At 42.8% G+C, this 23,340-nt stretch overlaps 1 protein-coding gene across 1 annotated transcript; it reads left to right on the top strand.

The window, feature by feature from the left end:
- Positions 1–14,152: 14,152 nt before the first annotated feature.
- Positions 14,153–22,321, top strand: STMP1 (short transmembrane mitochondrial protein 1). Its single transcript, XM_082487625.1, has 3 exons — positions 14,153–14,209; positions 18,798–18,851; positions 21,262–22,321. Exons 1-3 carry the CDS (start codon positions 14,195–14,197, stop codon positions 21,340–21,342), a joined length of 150 nt encoding a protein of 49 aa, XP_082343751.1. The 5' UTR covers positions 14,153–14,194; the 3' UTR covers positions 21,343–22,321.
- The last annotated feature ends 1,019 nt before the right edge of the window (positions 22,322–23,340 follow it).

Genomic DNA, 23,340 nt, shown 5'->3' with positions numbered 1-23,340 from the left:
TTCACGCTTCAGCAGATGTGAACCGTAATAATTACAGCTAGCTTTTGGAATGAGCTGCAGGGATAATTGCCTGGGCATCCTGTGTACGGAGAGAGGACAGAGGGACCATTAACTTATCTTAGGCTGTGCCTGTGCTGAGAGACCGGTGTGCTCTGTGGTGTCTACCACAGCCTTGGGCTGCTGGGCTCCCAACCTCCCAGACCTGGCATGACCCCTTTTGGCCAACATGCTGGGATTTTCTCTCCCTGGAAACCCAGCTGAGAGGAGAATGAGAGGAGGGGTTGTTGCATAAACTGAAAAGTGTTCTTGGTTCCACAGTCACCATATGGAAATGTCAGAAAGGAGAAGGAGATCCATGAGTTACTTTCTCACTGTAACACTAAGACTGTCTTTGCTTTTTGCCAGTAGTTACCTGCAGTTTTCTGTTCTTCTGCAGATAGCTGGTGTGTTTGCTGAAGGTTACACTGAAGAAAGATGCTAGAAAGTGAAAGAGGTATATATATAGCCATCCTTCTTCAGTATGATTAAGTGGATTATATGTGCAAGCAGCTATCTGATGCAAATAAGGGACAGGGAGGGGAAAAGAATGTTATCTTTCTTTTTTGCTAACCACTTTGCTAAACAGGCATCAGTAACCTTAGAACAATATTTGTTTACGCGTGGGCTTCTACAGAAACTCATCCTCAGACATAAAGTGATTTTTAATGAGGCTTTTGACCCTTATGTGTAGGTTTCTTAGACAAAAAGGGTAGGGGAAAGTGTCCTGTCCTTAGGGTAACTAACAGGTGAACAGTGAACCGAGCCAGAGATCTGCTATCACGTTAAAAATTAGCTACCATTTCTTCCAGCAATTTTATTCAGGCTCTAGGAAATGTTTCCAGTTACTGTAATAGGGAAATAGCTGAATAGTTGAGGGTTAAATTTACATTGAATATTGGGTTAAGTTAAATCCTCAGTGGGGAACGAATGGTTACTAAGGCAACGGGAGCATGCATTCGATACCTGTGATTCAAGTCTGTATCCTCATGCTCATTAACTATCACATTGTTTATTAATATTCACTCTAAAATGGATGTTGCCAGAACCTCTTTGCTTTGACCTAAGTAGCAAGACATGAATTAATGTGAAAAGAACTCGCAACTACTATCAATATATTAAGAAGCCTCTCGAGAAGCACAGATCTTTGTATCTGAAGAAGAACTTTTCCTTTTATGGAATAAAACATCAAAAAAGCGCTTGTAAACAGAATTCTGAAGGGAGCTCTGCCCGGAAAACAGCAGGACCTACCATGATCTCCTGAAACAAGCAGTACAAAATTAGCAAAAAAAAGCCAGGCCAAAATAGCCATTTAGATACTAAGCACCCATACGTAAGAACTGCCACGCAGGATCAGGCTAAGAGCATCTGTCTGTATGTGTTGTTGAAGACCATGACTGCTATGAAGTGTTCTAGGTGAAGCTGGAGCACCTGTGTATCCCTATTTTTCTGTCCTGTGATAAATAAGAATAATTTGTTCAGAAAATATATGCTACTTTTGGCCTACGATAGTTTGCAGAGGTTGGGAACATTATGATAAGGACTTGCAAGAACTAGTACACATCATACAATCCAATAGCACTTCACAGATCTCTTAAGACACTTCTGTGTAACCTCCCACAAGAACACAGAATCAAATACACACAGCAATTCATCCCTGAGCTTACTCATTCCTCTTCCATTCAGAAATTAAATATCAACAGTAACAGATGCTTCAATTTGAAACAAAAAAAAAAAAAGTATATCTAAATTGCTTCCTTGGGAGTGAAAATTCTTCCCATTCAGAATCATCAGAGCCTGTTATTTGGTTTCATTTAGATTTTTACACCATGTTAAAATATACACAGTATTATATAAAGCTTACATGACACTTATACGTGAACATGGTGTGTTATTTTAATAGTCTACATATATGACAGTGTGACTAACAGTATCTGTTCACGGAAAGCATGAGCTTGCCTTGCTGTTCCGAGAAGTTAGGGTCAACAGGATCATCTCAGTTCATTACTACAGTAACCTTTCAGAAGGCAAGGCATAACATTAGTCCCACTGTAAATTTGGCCCTAAATGCCCAACACTCCAACACTTTTCATAATTTGGAGTTAGGCCTTTGAGTCTATTGCATTTTCTCATCCACAGAGTTTACAACCCGTGCAGCCGCAATGTTCCCAAGCGTAACAGAGACTTATCTATAAGTCCATCTTAAAAAAATTATGCTATTGAAGCGAAGGATCTCATTCTTCACATCTAAATGGGTCTATGAAAGCGGGAGCATTCAGATACTGAAACAGAACTAAATTGCCTGTTCTGAATGACATATTGCAGACAAGTATAGAGCACGAAGCTGATCTTACATTAATCAATATGGAAGAAAACGGAATATTTTTGCTTAAGCTAGAGTCTCATATCCTACAATATCCTTGACTTTAGCTGTCTGAAAGCACAGTGATTTGTACACTCCCCGTGACATCACGTTGGCCTAAACAGACGAATCATTCAAAGGATTAAAAAAATCATTGCAGGACAAGTTTTGTACATAGTATGAGTTCCAGACTTTTTGTTTCATTTTTATTAAATTCTTGTAAATATTCCATTCTGTAAGGATAGGTGTCACATGAGACCTGGCATACACTGGACAATTATGGAAAAGAGGTCAAGATGTCCTCATAGTTAGGATGCTTCTGAAGATCCCATGGGATAAAAATAATGATTATCAATCAAACATTAAAATCTACGGGGAAAAAAATATTTCTTACAGAGATTTAAGAATCCCTTGAAGTGGTTTTTACTTTCCTTCCTTTTCCTAGCCTCAGATGCTGGCTTTCTCAGACACTATAGCGATGAGAATGAGATTAGCCATTATACTAAATACCAAAATCTTTCTATGGTTAAGACCAGAACCTCAGAAAGGCACCTGAAGTCTTTTGAATTTTACTAGCAATTCAAACTCTAGATCCTCCTTGGGCTCCTTTAAAATACTTTGCCCAAACCCCAAAGCCAGGAGAAGGCTTGTGATGCTGTGGGGCTACAATTCCCCAGCAGCAGGTCTCTGTGGCTCCCAGGTGCAACAGGCAGGGGCAGGGCTGCCAAAGAGCATTCCTAGAACTTGTGCTTCCCAGATTTGGTTGAATGGGTTGCCTTGTTCAGTGATGGAAATTTGGGAAGAGCCAGCACAAAATTTCTTGGTAACTTGGTAACTGGAAGCATTTGAACTGTGATTGCTTGCCAGCAGTGACTATGACACTCATCAAAGACAGACAGAAAGAAAGAGAGTATCAAATAACTGTAATCAAGTGAGGGAGTTTCTCAGTTCTGCGTGATTTGTGCAGGTTTTTCATTTCCATTGAAGACCAAAAAGAAATACAAACAGGGCTCAGCAGAAAACATCACTGTTGATTTTCTTGCATCAGAGATTAATTGAATATTTAGAGCCACAGTCCTGCAAAAGCAAAGACTTCTATGGCTCGTCCCATGAAGTGACCTGAACTTCTCCCTATGCAAACCTGGAAGCCTTTCCAAGGAAAGAGTTTTTGATTTACTTTGAGAGCACTTTTAAAAAATCTCTTCTTTTTGACATTCTTACTGGAAGGAGAACAGCTGGTAAAATATTCTGACCCTACAGTTGATCTCTACATTCATTCGGGTTACTTTAATAAACTGAAGAAATTATGCCTAAGAAAATAACTCCAAACAATACAAGTTTTTTTGTTTGGGGTTTGGTTTTGTTTGTTTGTTTGTTTTCATAAAAAACAGAACAAACAGCCTTATGATAGAAAGAGGAGAGCTAATTAAAATCTGGACAGATAATCTCATCCTTTTTGAAGAACTGCTTGGTAAAGTGCACACCATAATTAGATTATTCCACCAAGTTTAATGAAGTGGGTCAGTTAAACCAGCGTCTCTCTCCATTATGAAATACGGTGGAAATCTGAAGTGACTTTTGGATGAAAAAAAAGTGTTTGAAACTTAATTTTTAATAAATATTATCTAACTGTGGGATAAAAAGATTGAAAGAGGATGATAATATTTGTGATAATTTGAAAATATTTCTTAAATTCTTACTCGGGAAAAGAGCACCACCTACTGATCATCACACTGAAATTCCAGTATGATGTTTCATTTACATGGGTTTTACTTCCATACAGTATCACAAACTTAGTTCCAGAAGCTCTGGATGACTCTCGAACATGGGTGAAGGAAGGCTTACGTATCTTCAGCTACCAGCTAATATCACTCTGATGTTTTATTGTTTTAATAATCAGTAACACCTTAGCAGCAGAAAGCATGCTTAAGAACTTCAGAACCTAGGGTGATATTAAATGAACCCCCATTATCACTAAAAGGTTGGTACAGGCTTTCCTAGGACAGTTGCTTGTTACAGATGCCTGTTTCTTGCTGGCACTTCTTAGTTATGTGAAGAACTAACTTAAGCAAGGCAAAGGTTGTTTTTTAAGCAGGACCTGTTTTTCAGCTGCCCCAAGGGGGAGAGGACAAGGACTGCCCTTTCCAGTCCCAGCACAGACTTATGCCAAATTACAGTATCGTTTAACATTGCATTAAAAAGCATCCAGCCCCTCTGCACTGAAGAGAATAGTGAGTTCTTGAGTCCACCTTCCTTTGAGGTTGCTTTTCTGCCAAAGGACCAGCTGTGACAAAGAATGTCACACTGAGGAGTATTCACCGGAGAGAACAACACTCATCCAATGCTATAAACACTCTCCCCACTTACACCCAGAAGATGTAGCTATACTTAAATCTCAAGTCATTACTCAGGTATTCTGCCAGACACATTCTAATTATATTCTTTTAATTACATCACATATGTCTTCTTTTTATAGGTGCTTTGAAGGCACTGACTTTTCTTCTGCAAAGGTTGCTCAGGCAAGTTCTTTTCTTTATTTTCTTTCTCTCAGGAACAAGTAATCACACTCAAGCTAGTTAGAACAAAGTACTGCTCCAGGAGCAGCAGGGTGGGCTGCCCAGCGGCTGCAGGGAGGAGTCATAGAGTCAGAATGGTTGGAGTTGGAAGGGACCTTAAAGATCATCTAGTTCCAATCCCCCTGCCATGGGCTGGGACACCTCCCACCAGACCAGGTTGCTCAAAGCCCCATCTAACCTGGCCTTGAACACCTCCAGGGATGGGGCAGCCACAGCTTCTCTGGGCAACCTGGACCAGTGTCTCACCACCCTCACAGTATTTCTTCCTAATATCTAACCTAAATCTCCCCTCTTTCAGTTGCCAGGCACTGAGGATGGTGGTCCAGCAGGCCCTAAGGGGGGTGGGGGGCAGAGATCTGGCTCACCAGGCAGCCAGGCTGTGATGGTGACCAGGACAGCTGCAGCCTTGCTTTGGACAGAACTGAGGACTGGAGTGCCCGTACAGCCTCTGAGCCAAGGCAAGGAGGTCCTCAGTGAGGTTTCTCCTGGCTCTGTCTCACAACGCCGGGGGTGGCAGTAGAGACTGCAGAGCTGGCTAGTGCACGCAGGGCCCTAACAGCAGCAAGCAAGCTTAGCTATAAATAACACCTTTCTCTTTGCTCATTTTCCTGCACATTTGATAGGACTTGAATTCTTAAAAAGCTCTAGCCCTGTTCTGAAAAGCGATTTCGGAAAATTGGTGTGCTGGTGATTGCTGTCATCCTATGAGTGACGGGGCTATTTTCCCAGTGTCTCCCATCCAATGTGATTGAGACGATTGTCTCTAAACCAGAACATGAGGACCTGAACCAAGAGTTCCCACAGCGGTGTACACAGCTATGGCTTGAAAATGCCAGCTAAATCTCCATGACTGGCACTCATGCCCTCTGCAGGTCTGGCACAGAGAGGAATTAATTACATGTCTATTATCTGCTCATGCAATTATGCCTCTCTGTGAACCACAGGAGAATCAAGGTCCTTCCCACACTACTGCCCTTGTCAGGCGATAGCCCAGCAGCTAAAGCGGAAAAGTATCGTGTCTCAATAATTTTTTCCTTGACTCAGCCTTCAGTGTTCTTGAATGCCTTGTCCCAGGGGCATGCGCTCATGGCAACATCTCAGTTGGCTGAGGGAGGTTTAGAGAACTTTTCTAGATTTTGTAGCTGCAGGGTAAAAACTTAAAACCATGACTCATTTGCATTCAAGATACTTCTTTACCCTGTCTAAACATAAAATTATCAGTCTTTTGGGTCTGAGGTTTTTCTTTATACACTGGAACTTATATTGGACAGACTTCTACTTTGCCTGGCATGGTAGACAGTTATTTCATGATTTTTGGATGCAAGGCTCGGTAAGACTGAAAGATCTGTTTCCTCCATTAAAAGGAAGAAATGAATGTGTGGGTATAAAGAGAAAGTATAGTAAAATCATAGGTTAGGAAAATTCAAGTGGGAAGTGACCTCAGAAGGTCTCTAGTCCAACCTCCACTTTCAAGGAGCAGCTCTGAGCTTAGACCAGGTTGCTCAGGGCTTTAAGTAGTTGAGCCTTGAAAAACCTGAAGGATGGAGATGGCATAGCCTCTCCAAGTAACATGCTCCACTGCCTGACTGACCTCACGGTGAAACAGTTGAAAGCTAAGTGACTCCAAGTTAAAATATAAGTTGCCTATACATACATATTGAAGGAACGACGAGAAAAGGATAAAGTAGAGCCATTTACATGGGGGAAACCAGAGCCACTGAGATGTGTAGTCAGATATTAAGCAGGTAGGTTAGAACCATCTGTAGCCTGTGTATATCACTGGGTAATGTAATTCCAAGATATATGATAAACTCATAGATTGAGCTTGCAGACATCCTTTTGTGGAAATGCAGAATTAAGTTGCAATGCTAGGGTGGAATGAATGGCTGAACGGGTCAGGAAATGCATTTTCAGGCATGTACAAGAAAAAAAAAAGTGAGGGTGAATTCTCTCTTTTTTTTTCACTCAAAGCACTTTGAAATTGATGTGGTTGGTTGGTTTTAGAAGCATCTCATTATTATTACTTTGCACATAAAGAAAATTCAGCTGGTATTTTGGGCGTTCTAGCTATTTCTCAAGTCCCTCTGGCTCCGCCCCTTTGTGCCAAGCAACTTGTGGGGTTACTCTAAAGAGGAGCAAGTCTTAGATTTTTAGGGTCATAGGTTGAATTAGAACATCCAACATCAGACAATGCCAAGAGAATAAGGACAAATTTCTCATTTTATTGGAAAATGCGGAAATAATCTTTAATGAAGCTAGGCCAGGCTCCTGCATTGTGTCACACCAGGACTGTGATGGACCCCCCAATTCCAAATTGAGTGTCACGCTGCCCTTAAGCCCTGCTGCTCAGAGACCTTCTGTAGGTTCTCTCTTCTGTTTCTCCTGGGGCTCACGCACCTCATGCTCTAAAGTTTCCCTTTTTTTTTTCTGGAAAAGAGAGCTTTTAGGATAACGGAAAGTTCTGGAGTTCACTCTAGAGACCCTTGGGCCAGGCGATGTCTGACTGAGACATCAGTCAGACTCTGAGTCTCCCTGTTCCAGCTGTGGCTCTAGTATAAAGTAAATGGTTTGACACTTTTATTTTACTTTTTTTTTTCTCTATTTAACTAGGCCAATTGTCTGTGTTTTATGGTGTCAAGGATTATCTTTGAATCTCGTCATGCTCTGTGTAAAAATTAGACTTTAAAAGGGTCAATATGAATCACCATAAAACAACTATCTCTTCTAGTCAGTAACTACATTTGAAAACTTGGTCTTAAATAACTTCAGACTCACATGGTGAGTTAGTAATGCCTTTTGGTTTTCTGTGAAAAATATACCAGCCTATCAATCGGAGAACTCCAGAGGATCTTTGGGTTACAGCATCTAAGAGGAGAGAGGAGGGAGTGGAAGCTACTTTGAAAAAGAAGTTTTCAACAGGTTTAAATTAACAATAAACTGCACCTCCACTGGAAAAGATTTGAGGACATGCAAACTGAAAGGTTATTTAGTTTTTTTCAGGTTGCTATATTTAAAGGCGGTAAATTCTGCTAAGTTTTTGATAAGCTGATTGCCCTGCAATTCTGATTTCTTTTTTCATATTGTTCTATACATATTATGTGTCTAATACGTTCTGTATCTATTGCATACTAAAACGGTGCATGTCTCCATGGCAAGACAAAAAACGTCATGGATAATTACAGCTCCTCAGAAACTGTTCAACCACATCACAGATTATATAAAAGATATTTTACTAAGGCAAGGAAAAGAAAATGGGCAGAATTGAAAACAATATCTAAGGATTAATTATAATAAAACGTAACCAGAAATGTCAATATACGGTTTTCTGGCTCCATCTGGTGTTTATTTTACAGAATTTCTAGCCCAAGGAATTCTGACCTCCACTCTCCTTTTGACTATACATTGGAAATGACAAGTGGTATTAAAAGGACACTTAAACTTATGCATCCTGAGGGCTTACATTCAAAGTCGTATATTAGCTAATGTGAAGTTACAAGAATAATATTTTTTTTAAATCAATGTTTATATCCTGTGACTTAAATCATATTCAGATCTGAGAAAGGGCTTCTATGGCGAACGACTTAATATTTTTCCTCTTGATATCAGTTAGATCTGGGACATAAATCTAGTCAGTCCTGGGACACAAATGAATTTTAGCACCATAGAATCATAGAACAGCCCAGGTTGGAAGGGACCTCAAAAGATCACCTGGTCCAATATTTTGTGTGAAAGGGAACCTAGATGAGATTATCTACTACCCTGTCCCATCGCATCTTGAAAACCTCTGGTGATGGGGACTCTACCATGTCCCTGGGAAGGTTGTTCCTGTCATTGATTGTTCTCGCTGTAAAAAATTTTTCATACACTGAGATGAAACCTCTCCCAGTGCAACTTGTACCCACTGTGTCTTGTCTTTTCCATGTGGCTCCATGTGAAGAGAAAACCTCCATCCTCTTTGTAGTTGCCTATAAAGTGCTGGAATACTGTGATGAGGTACTCCCTGAGGCTTCTCTTCTCCAGGGAGAGAAGACCTAACTGCTTCAATCTTTCCTGCAAAAACCATTGATCACCACCCTCCGAATGAGGCCTGTGAGCCAATTTCCTACGCATCTCACAGACCACCCATCCATTTTGTATCTTGCCAGTTTGTCCAGAAGGCTGTGGGAAACAGTGTCAAATGCTTTGCTGAAGTCAGGTAAACAATATTCACTGCTCTCTCCATGTTGATAGAAAATGCTATTTTGTTGTAGAAGGTGATCAGGTTTGTCAGGCATGATTTGTCTTTGGTAAATCTGTGCTGGCTTTTCCCAATCACCTGCTCCATTTGGTTTGTAATAGTTTCTAGGAGGACTTGTTCCATTACTTTCCCAGGGATTGAAGCAAGTCTAATGGGTCTGTAGTTTCCTGGGCCCTCTTTTGGGCCCTTCTTGTAAATAGGTATGACATTTGCCCTCTTCTAGTCATCATCAATATCCCCTGATCTCCATGACTTTTCAAATATTATAGACAGTGGCCCTGCAACAATGTCAGCCAGTTATCTTAACACCCTGGGGTGGATTCCATCCCAGCCCATAGATTTATGTAGGCATAAGAACGTAAGATCTTCTTTGTTAGCATTTCTGATCATACAGTGGCATAACACCCTTCTTTTTCTACTGGGCCTAACACACAGAACTGTCTTGTCCTGGTACGTTCATACACTAGCAGACTTACCAGAAAAAAGCGCGTAAATTAAATATTATCCTCTAAGATAGGGATTTTCACTTTCCATAGAGTGGAGTGTATATATGTACCTGCGCGTGCATGTTAAAAACAATATTAAATCAACACGAATGCATTTTCCAATATGATTTAGCAATTGAGAATAATGTAGAATAGCCAGTAGTTCCTGACAAACAAACTTCCTGCATACCTCACGGGCTTGACTATACTTGTAGAGGACCTGAGTAAAGTAGATAACATTGAGAAAGTCTTCACCAAATGTATTAAAAAATACACCTTTTTTGTCCCTATGTCAGTTAGAAAGATGAGTTTTCCAACCTTACTCATTTTAAGTAGCTTACTCTTCAAGATTCTTGTTTACAAGGGACAACCTGTTTTCAAAGACGTTGTTCCTTTTAAGTATGGGTATTACTGTGGCCTTTACAACTTGCCTGCACATACTTATTGTTCAAAATTATCAGACTATCTGTATGACTCATCTGCAGGTGACTGACGAACTCACTGTACTTGATATTCAGCATTTCAGCTTTGGTTTTGACCGAATGCATGCAGCAGCTCCTGAGATCTCACTGCTGCTCCATGACTTTTACATTCTTCTTTACACTGGAGGTACTCACATTTCTGGATTCGGACATGTTGTTTTCCCACACAAAATACTCCATTTCCTACAACATGTGTGTGTGACAGCAAGGTGGAAGGTGCTAAAGCAAAGATGCCATAAGTCAGTTGTCAGTCTCACTGAGCCCAGGTTTTCCTGGGGTAGTCAGCTGAGTGCAGCCAGCTCGGTATCACGCAAGCTCAATGCACTCCTCTTTGGGCTGCTGCTCCTCACCCCATCTTTATTCTCCACATGCTGTTACAAATCTCTGTGGCAACAACTGGTAGCTACAAGAGAAGAAGCTGCCAGAGCTACCTGAAAGAAGACCCAGACAGCCTTGAGCCCCTGGTCTGAGGATTATGACTTGTATCATCATCTGGCAGGACAAGGAGGGAATGAAAAAAGCAAAGCAAATGAAAAGCAGGCCATGTAACTGACCCATCCCCAAGCAGGCAAAACGAAACTGGTGTCATGTAGCACAATGGACTCCTTCCACCCCCTGAAGATTGCCCAGAATAGCATCAGTGGTGTTGGAGACACCACTTGTGTTGCCTCTTCCTGATTTCTTCTCTTCTTCAAGGTCAAATAAATGCACTCCAACCAAGTTATAGCCAATGCCCAGGCTGGAGTAAATGCTGCCTTCCTATAAGACTCTCTGGTCTGAGTTGAAGGCATACTTGGGGGAGCTCAGAAAAAGAATCATGGAATCACGGAATTTTCAGAGTTGGAAAGGACCTCTAGAGATCATCTAGTCCAACTCCCCTGCTAAAGCAGGATTGCCTAGAGCACATTACTCAGGACTGCATCCAGGCGGGTCTTGAAATTCTCCAGAGAAAGGGACTCCACAACCTCCCTGGGCAGCCTGTGCCAGTGCTCTGTCACCCTCACCGTAAAGAAGTTTTTCCATGTATTTGAACGGAACTTCCTATGTTCCAACTTGTGCCCATTGCCCCTCGTCCTGTCACTGGGAACCACTGAAAAGAGTCTGGCTCCATCCTCCTTCAACCCACCCTTTAGATACTTATAAGCAATAATAAGGTCTCCCCTCAGCCTTCTCCAGGCTAAAGAGTCCCAGCTCTCTCAGCCTCTCCTTATAAGGGAGATGCTCCAATCCCTTAATCATCTTAGTTACCCTACACTGGACTCTCTCCAGTAGTTCCCTCTCTCTTGAGCTGGGGAGCCCAGAACTGGATACAGTATTCCAGCTGTGGCCTCACCAGTGCAGAGTAGAGGGGGAGGATGACCTCCCTCGACCTACTGGCCACGCTCTTCCCTATGCAGCCCAGGATTCCATTGGCCTTTTTGGTAACAAGGACACATTGCTCATTCATGGATAATTTACTATCTACCAGGACCCCCAGATCCTTCTCTTCAGAACTGCAGAAGGGTCGTTTGTTTTGGTTTTGTTTTTTTTTTTTTTTTTTTTGTTTTTGTTTTTTTTTCCCAGCTATAAATGCACGATAGCTGCATTTATAGCTGTCAGAATGAGCTCTTCCTTCCAATAACAAATGCCATCCACCATACTCACCCTCTACAGTCTCTAACTCAAAATGATTCAGCGTTGGCTGATGTAAATGGAATGGATTTACTTTAAAGGAAAAAAATATTTTTGGCTGCCCATTAAATGTCACAGAGGAAATTCATGGCATGTAGGAAAACAACTGCGTGCAGTATTATTGAGTCAAGACTGTCTAACAGATGTTGTACTCATTATAGTCCAAGCATAATAACAACATTTTCAATGAGCAGAAAACAGGAAAAGCCATATCTCCCTGTGGTGATACTGTGGAGGCATTATTATTACTAAAAGCCTTGTTTCCTCCTTCTGATTTCTGACACGTGCTCAGGCTGGAGTCTAACATTACCTCAATGCTCTGATCCTGCACACGTGTGGAAGGCCTCAGCATTAGGAAAATAGGTATTACCAGGTGATTTGTTCCTGGTTTTGGAACCAAGCTCATTTTCAAGACTCCTGGGAGCGCCACTCCAGAAGGCGAGGAATCCCAACACTTGCTCTTGTGCCACATCCACCCAAACCTCTGTGTGCCATTTCCAGATGACAGCTCTGGCCCAGGGAGGGAAGCACAGTACAGCAGCTTTGGGACAGCCTGAAATGCAAGATAAATTTGTCTCAAGTCCAGCTCTTCCCTCCAGAATCACCAGGACCAAACCCAAAGTTACTTAGTATCTTTTTGTGCTTCCCTTCCTAAAATGGGTAGAAGATACTCCTTTGCCTCGCCAAGGTACCTGCTGCAGAAAGGCAGGAAGCTACAGGTTTGCTGCTGGAGCATCTGAGCTTTCTGGGAATGGAGGCTTAGTTTGAGATAACTTGGTTTCAGGGTAGAGTTGCCTAACAGTTCCACAATAGCCACATGGTTTGTTTTGGTTTATTCTGAAATGGTATGTGAAAAAGAGATTTATAGTACACTACAACGTCTTCAATCTTCCGCTGACTGTCAGCAAAAGGCATCTCCCTGACTGATATTTACTGCCCAATTCTCAATTAAGTGTAGCTATTAAAAGTGTTTAATAAAGGACACCTACTCTTAATTTTCTAATTGTGCTATTAAAAAAAAAATTAAAAAGGGAACAGAGGTTTCTTGAAAGCTCTTGTAGGATCATAGGATAATTCAGGTGGGAGGGGGACTCAAAATGTCCCTAATCCAACCTCCTACTCAGAGCAGGGTCAGCTCTGAGCTTAGAACGGGTTGCTCAGGGTTAACCCAGCTGGGTCTTGGAAACCTCCAAAGCTGGAGATGGCACAATCTCTCTGGGCCAACTCAGAATCAGAGAATGAATCACTGAATGGTCAGGGTTGGAAGGGACCTCTGGAAATCACCTAGTCCCACCCACCTGCCAGATCAGGGTCACCTACAGCAGGTTGCACAGGTCGGTGTCCAGGTGGGTTCTGAATGTCTCCAGAGTGGGAGACTCCACAACCTCTCTGGGCACCCTGTTCCAATGCTCTCCCACCCTCAAAGCAAAGAGAGTGCCTCCCGTAAGTGACAAAACACTCCACCCTTAAATCCAGTCCAGACCTCTCATTTCATCTCGTCTCTGCTGTCTCCCATCCTCTCATCGTGCACAACTATGAACAGCCTGGCTCTACCTGACTAGTACCCCCTGGTAGGCCCTGGGGGGTTGCTGTTAGGTCCCCCACTGCATGGCTGAACAAGTCACGCTCCTTCAGCCTCTCCTCGCAGGGAGGTCTGCAGCCCTCATCAGCTCCGGGGCCCTCTGCTGAGCTTCCTCCAGTTTGTCCAAGTCTTTCCTGCACTGGGGATCCCAACCGGGACATGGGTACCCTAAATGTGATCTAGCAAGTGCTGAGTGAGGAAGAGGGGGAGAAGGAAAACGTTTCCTTCAGCCTTCTCCAGCATCAGAGGCCAAGATTTCCCAAGCACTGAGGCAGGGGACACCCAAACCATACATGATTTTGCCCACATCTAGCTGTCTGCTTCCCCTGATCCTTCCTTGAAGGTCCCAGCTTGAAATTACCCGTTCTGTAAAAGCTCCAACTCTCATTTAACACCCCGGCACTCCCCGTGCAGACCCCTCAGAAGCAGCCGGCTCAATGGCTGGCAAGCACCGGAGGCCTCCCTGTGCAGAGGAAGGGAGGACTTAAAACATGGCCCGCCGCCCCCTCAGCGCGGTTCCTTATCCCAAAAAGCGGGCGGGAGCGGCCGCCCCAAGCGCGGCCCTCCAGGTTGTCGCCAGGCCCGGGGCCCGGCGGGCACAGGCCGCGGGGCCGCCCAACAGGCGCGGGCGGGCGGGCGGTGCTGGGCGCACCCCTCCCCGCGGGGGCGGCGGTGAGGGCGGGCCGGCACCCGGAAGAGGAGCCTCCTCCAGCCGCCTGACTTCCCCGGCAGGCAGGCAGAGAAGAGCAGGCAGGTGGACGCCATGCTGCAGTTCTTGGTAAGGCTCCGCGGGGCGGCGGCACCGCCGCCATTTCGCGGCGCGGCGGGGCGGAGCGAGGCGGGCGGGGGCGGTGGCGGGGCCTCTCCTCGGCGAAGGGTGGAAAGTCGCTGTGTGCGGTCACCGCCCGCCCCCGCGCCCCGCGGGCGGCTCCGGAGAGGCCCGGCGGGCGGGCGGCCTTCTCCTGCCTGAGGAGCTGGTGGCGGCCTCTCCCCTCAGCCCCACGCTGCGTTCTGCCGCCCCGTGGCGTGACTCCCCTCCACCCCCCTTCCCCCGACCGTGAAGCTGCTGAAACGGGGCGACTGCGCCCAGTTTGGGCTCTCCGGCTTCGCAGCATCCCGCTGGGTGCGGCTTCATTCAGGCCGTGCCCCTTCCCCACAGCTCCCTCAAGCCCGCCGCGGGCCTTTGGAGTCGCCTCGCAGGATGGTGCGCCTTAAAACGGCTCTGAAAATGAAGTTGCTGCCGTGGTGTGGGTTGTTTGGGGTGTTCCCCCCGTCCCCGGGTTGTGCCTTTAATTTGCCTTGGAGGTTCCGCAGGTTTGGCTCGCTGACGGTGATGCCCTCCTGCTGCTCCGACTGCTTTGTTGTGAGCGTTGTGGTACCTCCCTCCGCCGGTGGGAGCCGGGGGCTTCGGACCTTGCCGTTTTCCTCGTCTTTAAAAACTTGTCACCGGAGATGGGGATTTTTATAGGTGGAAGTTAAGGCAAGGGGGTCATGTTTCGTTACTGCCTTTCGTTAAATCCCCTTAACAACAGCAGAATTGCTAGACTTATCGTTTTTGTACTTTTCTCGTTTTAATATTCCTTTTTGTGTGTTCCCCCAAACTCTCTGGGTGTCTGAAGTTAGGTGCCTGGCTGCTCTTCATTAAATACTTAATGGGTGCTGGTATTCTTACTGTCAGGCTTGGAAATAAATTACCTGACCAAAAAAATGATGCTGGCTTATGCTGTAGCCAAGCATAAAAGCAGTCCTCTGTTTTTCATCCTGGTGATGTGAGGGATACTGTAGGGTTTTAGCTGTGTTCAGATATGTCCCTGTAACTACAAACAATAAGTGATATTCTTTCATCGTTTACTGGGGGAAGAGTAATTTAGCTGGCTAATAATTTTCATACCAAGTGTTGATACAGAGCAAGAAGAGATGGCATATTGTAAGCTGTCTCGCGTGTTTTTGTGAAATGAATAAATAAGGCCTGTTTCTTATCTCAGCTTCAAAATAAAATGCCACAAGTATGAAAGCCTCAGTCGTTTCTGTAGCTGTCTCGTGTAGTCTCTGCACTCCACTGAAAACACTCAGTAAATGCTCTTAGCCTGTCTCAAAGTTTCTGTGTTTATCAACTCTACTGCTTGCTGCTAGTGTTTTTTCATTTCAGTTGCTAGATTAAAATCTCTTATTAATTATGACTTCTTGATTAGCCCCTGAAAGTCAGAAAAAAGATATAATAATTTGGGGTTTCTTCCCTTTTTGGGTGTAGATTGGGTATTTGACTCTTGCTGTCCCTTGTTAAGACTGTAACAGGGAGATAAAAGGGTAATCTTTCAAACCATGTATTTTTGCTATCCAGACTTAAGCATAAGATAAACATTTGTTTAAAATGCGACTTGATATGATGGCTAGAAATTGGAAGACCCTGAACTCTCACCAGCTCTGTTGTCCTTAGTTAACATGCACATTTCAATTGGCTGTATGTTTTGCTAGCCACATAATTGGAGTCTAAATAGTGAAATGTTTCCCTCTGCTTGAATTGTCAACTATAAAAGTAAATGTAACTGGGTGGATTGCTCTTGAATGCAGTGCTAGACCTTTCAATAAAGGAGTACACTTTAAGGGAGTACTGTTACCAGTACTATCTGTACTGAATAAGTCTTATCACACAGCAGAATATGATAGGTGTCCCATCTTTGGAAATGTTCCGGGGTGAAGTCTAGAAAACTGCTAATAAACAAGGACAGGATTTATGTTTTCATGTGAGTTCTCGGATGGTGCTAAAGATATAGGAAATTCTCCTTTGCTAGGATGATGCTCTGCATTGAAAGGAATCACAAGTCTGGTTTACATCAGTGAAATATTTGTTAATATCTCTCAGGGTACTTCTTTAACTGATAATTGAAACTAACAAGAGCAAATGATAACCAGTGCAGTCAATACACGCAAAAAGAACTCTAATTTGTCTTAAATTGTTAAAGCTAAGTTTCTTAAAAAGACCAGTAATCTGTTTAAGAAGTAGTAAGACCAAAAATCTGTTTAAGAAAATACCGAAGCAACTTGCAGTCATGGTTCATTTAGCAGTTTTCAACCAATTTTAGTTTTCTATAGCTAGCTTTTCACTAGTGATGCTTATGGAGTCTGAATCACTGAAAAGATGAGCTGTACTGTGTCCTGCTTTGGGCATGGAAAAGATGTCTAGTCAGTATGTGATGGCAAAATTGTTATTGTGGACAGTGGTTTTATGTTTCTTAAAATAGTCTTATTTTGACAGCAGTGACCATAAGCAATAACAAATTTCTTAAATAGAACTGGCCTCAGCTGTCATAATGTGATTTGTCTACTGACAATGATTGATGGCACAATATTAGTAGTGTCTCCTTCCAAATTAGCTAAATGAGCCTTCATAGTATAGGGCGTACCGATTATAAAATGTAACAATACAGATAAAATCTAGGATCTTGGGGAGTTGCTGAATGAAAATCTCATCACCTGCCTTTGAAGAGAGGAATTTCTTTCACTCCAAAAGTGTTGTTATGCTTGAGGATTTTCCTCAGCTGGCAAACAGGTTCTGGGCCAGGAACTGTGCTCCTCTTTTGGTCTCGCTCTCCTTCCTGGGTGCATTTTCACAGACACCCCTCAGGAACTACAAGTTTGCACAGTTGTCAGAAGAGGTTGTACCCTACTTCTAACCAACAGTGCTTTCCTGCCTTAGAGGAGACCCTAGATCAGGGTGGATTTAGCTGAAAACTAATCCCTTGGGGTTGAATGGGTCTGGAAGGTGCGCAGTTGTTAGCTGTTACAGAAGAGAAGTAGCAGGTTTACATTAGTTTAAGTTGATGGAGGAGCTCAACCCTTATGCATTTTAAGGCAAGACTGGAATCTTTTTGCAATTAGAGCCTCTGTTCTGACTTTCAAGCTTGTGAACCTTTTTTTTTTTTTTTTTTTTAACTGTATATTACTGTGTTTTGTCTTTGTATAGTGTGTCCCTTTCCAGCACTGAGGACCATTTTAGTGGGGTGTTGTTTTAGGCTTTCCAGGCATGCACCAAGAGCTCTGTGAAGTGTAGGTCCCTACTGCTCACTCCCCCATTTTTATAGGAGTTACCGTCATTGTGTGTGTGAAAAGAGTTTTACAAAGATGGTTGTTCCCCAGGGGTCAGTACAGGGTCCAGTCCTATTCAATATATTCGTTGATGACCTGGATAGAGCGTACCATCAGCAAGTTTGCTGATGACACAAAACTGGGAGGAGCAGCTGACATACCAGAAGGCTGTGTCGCCATTCAGCGTGACCTGGACTGGCTGGAGAATTGAGCAGAGAGAAACCTTGTGAAATTCAACAAAGGCAAGTGTAGGGTACTGCATCTGAGGAGGAATAACCCCATGCATCAGTACAGGTTGGGGGCTGACCTCCTGGAGAGCAGCTCTGTGGAAAGGAACCTGGGAGTCCTGGTGGACAACAGGATGACCATGAGCTAGCAATGTGCCCTTGCGGCCAAGAAGGCCAATGGCATCCTGGGGTGCATCAAGAAGAGTGTGGCCAGCAGGTCGAGGGAGGTTGTCCTCCCCCTCTACTCTGCCCTGGTGAGGCCACGTCTGGAGTATTGTGTCCAGTTCTGGGCTCCCCAGTTCAAGAAGGACAGGGAAGTGCTGGAGAGAGTCCAGCAAAGAGCTACTAAAATGATTAGGGGATTGGAGCATCTTTCTTATGAGGAAAGGCTGGGGGACTTGGGTCTTTTTGGTCTAGAGAAAAAAGACTGAAGGGGGATCTTATCAATACTTATAAATACTTAAAGGGAGAGTGCCAGGGGGATGGGAACAGGCTTTTTTCAGTGGTGCCCAGTGACAGGGCAAGAGGTAACGGGCACAAACTTGAGCATAGGAAGTTCCATCTAAACATGAGGAGGGACTTCTTTACTTTGAGGGTGGCAGAGCACTGGAACAGGGTGCCCAGAGAGGTTGTGGAGTCTCCCACACTGGAGACATTCAAAACCCACCTGGATGCTGTCCTGTGCAACCTGCTGTAGGTGACCCTGCTCTGGCAGGTGGGTGGGACTAGATGATCTCTGGAGGTCCCGTCCAACCTTGACCATTTTGTGATTCTGTGATCATAGCCTGATCCAAATAGTCATGGAGATGTGTATTGAAAACACAACTGTGCTGTATTTTGGAAATGGTGGCAAGGTTTTCCTGGTGAAGAAGATGGGTAAAATAGCATCTCTCTGGAAGAAAGGTGAGAAATTAAGTAGAAGTGGACCTGAAACTCTTTAGTCTTTATGTGACTGGCAATATTCTTTTTTTTTTTTTTTTTTTTTATATTTTAACCAATATACTTTTGATGGAAGGATGTTAACTGTTCTTTTCTCCCTTTCTTCCTTTTTAGCTTGGTTTTACTCTTGGTAATGTGGTTGGAATGTATCTGGCTCAGAACTATGATGTGAGTATCTTTGTATTCTCAGAGTTAAATCTATTCTGGACTAAAATATAAGGCTGTTTTCCCTCAATCAGAACTGAATCTGTCTTTATTTTGATGGCTTATTTTAATTAAACAGAATGCAGATTGTACTGACTTTAGTTACAGATGAACTAGAAAGTAAGTAAAACCAAAACATCTACCTCTTTGACATCATCTCTGTGGTAAGATTAATGCTTAGAGCCTTAACTGGTGTTGTGGCCCTAGAGCACAGGGATGGTAAACAGGCATCTATATAGGTAGAGACAGGAGAAACAGAAAGGATTTAGCAGCTGCTCGTGGATTTTACTGGCACGAAAATACTGTTTTCCTGACTCTGATACTCTGTCTGCTTACAGTGTTCTCCACTCAGTACACCTATTAGTTATTTAAAAGTCCTTCAGAGAATCTGAAATGTCTATCTTCGGTACCAGTAATGAAAATAAGTTTTGCCAGCTTTTTTTGAAAATTCAGCACCTACTCCTACTTCAAACAATATGTTAGCCTGCAGTCTTTCTTTCCTTCTTTTCTCACAGTGAGAAAAGAATGAAAGTGAACTTTGTCTTAGTTCTCACAGTGAATGGAGATTTTTCACTGGGAGAGATAGAGTAGAAGAAGAAGAAGAAGAAGATTTAGATCTGAGTCTTCAATACAAGCTTTTTAATTTCTGCAGAGGCAGCAGAATCCCTTGTAAGAGCAGTGCCACTTAGCTGTTTACAGGCTGGAGGAGTCAACAAAATGTAACATATATTTTTTCCTTTCTTATGCAATCTATATTAGACTAGTTTAAAAAAAAAACAAACAACACAACAAATTATTGAGGCTCAAATTTCCGATGACGTTTATGTTTTGCTTTCCTTTCATCTTCAGTATTAAAGTCAACTTGCTTGCAGAATTCCTATTTTTTACTCCTTGCTCATGCGCAAACTTTTATGATGCTTCCTGTCCAGTCAATCCAGTAAGAGTATGAATAAAAGGCTGTTTTTAGTTCCCAATATATGTTTTCCAGTGTTATGAAAATGTAGTCACAAGAACATATTTGGATGTATCAGTATGTATCGTCAGTGTTTTTCTGGCAGCACTAATAAAGTATTGCCACAAGAGGGGGACTTACGCTTTTGATTTGCAGGACACGGGTCCCTGAGTACATAACACTGGCTTGCAGGATGAACGTGGTAATTTTATTGCTGGTCTTGAAGACGATTTGTTTTAGATGACATTTAAGATAAACTTGTTATAATGATAAACTTGTTATAATGAGGTCCTAATTCCACAGCTGTTCACACATGTGCTTAGTTATAAGTACGTGGAGGGTTCTGCTGACAACAGTGGAATTCCCTTGGTTTAGCTTAAATGTCAGGTGTGTTACAGGCTGGGCTTTTCATTTTGTTTGCTCTAACAGAACTTAACTTTGAAAGGGAAGCTAAGAGAGAAACGCACGATATTATCTGTACTATTAGCCTTAAATCATCCAATTAGGGAACTGCAGTCTGTTCAGATTAACTTTCCTTCTGCTTTGTGGTCAGGTTACATATGAAGTAAAAGCCCATGACTTTTTTCACAACTACCGGTGGGAACTTTGCTTTAGTTTCATTTTAATCAGTTAGCTTGTAAAATCCTATGTTGTCAATTCCCAGTTTTAGCTAGAATCATACGAAAATCTATACCCTGCCCTTAAAAGTTGCTTTTATTTTTTTTTTTAAGTTGTCAAAATTTACTGTTGGATTGCTTTATCAAAATGCTTTTATTTGCAAGACAAAGCTGATGTTTTGAAGTTTACAAGCGGTAAATTGAATTTTCATTCAAGTGTGAAACTGCAAAAGGTTGCCAATTTGCACTGCAGTAGAATTCCCCAGTGGGGAATTTTGGTTCCCACAAGGTGGACCAGGAGAAGTATTTCTTCATAAATTTCCTGAACATATTTGCTTCTCTTGAACATCTCTTTTCTCTTGGTTTTTGTCCAGTATAGTGCAATCTAATTTCCCCTCCCAAAGTCATTATTAAAATCTGTGCATCAGTGTTTAAGTCAGCTTATTCTTTGGCAGTTTGTATTCTTTCAGTGAGGAAGCCAGACCGGTCTTACTAAATTTCCTGTAAAGTGATTTTTTTTTTTTTTTTTTTTTTCCTCCCTCCTGTTCCCGTCACCACTGAGTGACTTTGAGTCTTAACAATCTAAAATATTTCCTGAAGCCTCAAGTGAGGTGTTTCCATCTGCTATTTGTTTGCTGTGCAAGGTAACAGATCCTGCAAGCAAGCATCTTTTAGAAATCAGTTTGAATGTCATAGAACTTCTTGCTGTGTTTATGGTATTGTCTTTCCTGCTGAGGCTAATGTAGATCATTTTTTTTTGTTAATTTTTTGGGGGTTTGTTTGTTTTCTGGTTTTGTCTTTAAAGATTCCTAACATTGCAAAGAAACTTGAAGATTTTAAGAAGGATGTGGAAGCTAAGAAGAAACCTCCCAGTGACAAGTCCTAAGAGAGCAATGTTACCCAGGTCACCTTTGTGCATGCATCAAGGATGCAATTTACCTTTCAGGCAACAAAGATCAAGTAAAGGGTTGGCATGGGAGGTATTTCCACTTTTGGTCTCCTAGAACTGGAATGTCCCGCTTTTGAAAGAGCAGCCATGAACTCTTCCAGGGACTGATTTTTCAAGGGTTTAAGAATTTGGATTTGCAGCTGATATGTGACTGGATAAGATCGTTTGTATTTTTCGTTTATTGCTTTTCCTAATATTTTGTAACCCATTTTTACCTGATCCAACTGGAGTCCTGTTAGACCTGTTACTATGCGTACCTTATACTTTGTAATACCCTTAGAACACTGCAAAAGAAATTAAATGCATCAAGAAGTAACTTTCTTGTCATTTGTTGTGAGCAGTGGTACGTCACTGTCCTTAAGATCTGCATTCCATTATTGGAGACGGGAAAGTTCATTTGTCAAACTATGAACCTGGGGGCAAGGGGGCAGCTCCTGGTTTTTCCATTCTGTTAAATGATCACTTCCAGCAGTGCAGACTCTGCACAAACATTGCTGATTTCAAAAAGTGTAAAAGGCCATCAACTTTAACCTACATTTCAAATGTATTGTTTCTTCTATTATTGTCTCTTCCTTTTCTTTCTATTCTGCTTGGTTGCCTGAGGATATCTCTGGGAGGATGGGAGAGAGGCGTTAGGTTCCATAAGGGGTAATCTGGGCACGTGGAGGTCAGCAGTTACACTGTAAATCCAAACCATTCACTTTATGTATTTATGTTGCAGTTTGTGTAATTGTTCTAAGTATGCTTTATTACGGCTTCTTGGTGTGGAGCAAGGACCGGAGCTCAGTATTTCTAACAAATATGTCTATCAAAGAGAGTGGCCAGCAGGTCAAGGGAGGTCATCCTCCCCCTCTACTCTACCCTGCTGAGGCCACATGTGGAGTACTGTGTCCATTTCTAGGCTTCCCCGTTCAAGAAAGACAAGGAACTACTGGAGACAGTCCAGATGAGGGCTACGAAGATGATCAAGGGACTGGAGCACCTCTGTTATGAGGAAAGGCTGAGAGACCTGGGTCTGTTTAGCCTGGAGAAGAGAAGACTGAGACGGGAAAGGGCAGGTGTCAAGAGAATGAGGCCAGATTCTTTTCAGTGGTGCCCAGCAACAGGACAAAAGGCAACGGGCACAAACAGGAACACAGGAAATTCCGTCTGAACATGAGGAAAAACTTCTTTACTTTGAGGGTGGCAGAGCACTGGAACGGGCTGCCTAGAGATGTTGTGGAGTCTCCTTCTCTGGAGATACTCAGAACCCACCTGGATGCGTTCCTGTACAACCTGCTGTAGGTGAAACTGCTTTTGCAGGGAGGTTGGACGAGGTAATCTTTGAAGGTCCCTTCCAACCTCTACCATTCTGTGATTCTGTGGTATTCCGAATACTTCCTCATTCCTGTGCATGGTTTTCAGCCCATTGCCTTTGCATTTGGTTCGGTTGTCTACCATGTATTTTCTTAGGATTAGAACCATTTATCTGCTGTCCCCCTTGTCTGTCTGGTATACTGTCTTCACCCATTGTTGCCACTGAAAACCCCAGGGAGTGAGAAAATACACATCATATTGTAGTACTGTCCTCTTCTGTTTAAATGGAAAGCAAATTCTGCATTTGGAAACCATAGTTTTGCACAAATTCTGTTGTAAATTCTGAAGAAAATACTGCGGTAATTTTAATAGATGTAAGTTTTATTAATTCAGCAATCTATCAAATAAAATTTATTTAATTTTTTTTCTGTAAAATGTAAGAGTCCTATCAACTCAGTAAAGTGGCTTAAATCACTGAGTTCCCCTTGACAGTCTTTTGCAGGACATGAAGGACAAAGAAAAGTACCAGAAAGATTCTCCTTGCTTTTATTAAGAGTGCCTGCTGATGGACTGCTACAGACGAGTAGGTGGAACAAGCACAGGGAATGAGCTCCTCCACTCCTTCAGGCTCTTGATAAA

This window comes from Vanellus vanellus (genome assembly GCF_965231255.1).
Source record: "Vanellus vanellus genome assembly, chromosome: 1".
Taxonomy (NCBI): domain Eukaryota; kingdom Metazoa; phylum Chordata; class Aves; order Charadriiformes; family Charadriidae; genus Vanellus; species Vanellus vanellus.
Note: the sequence above shows the minus strand (reverse complement) of the source record. Positions and strands in the feature narration are given on the sequence as shown.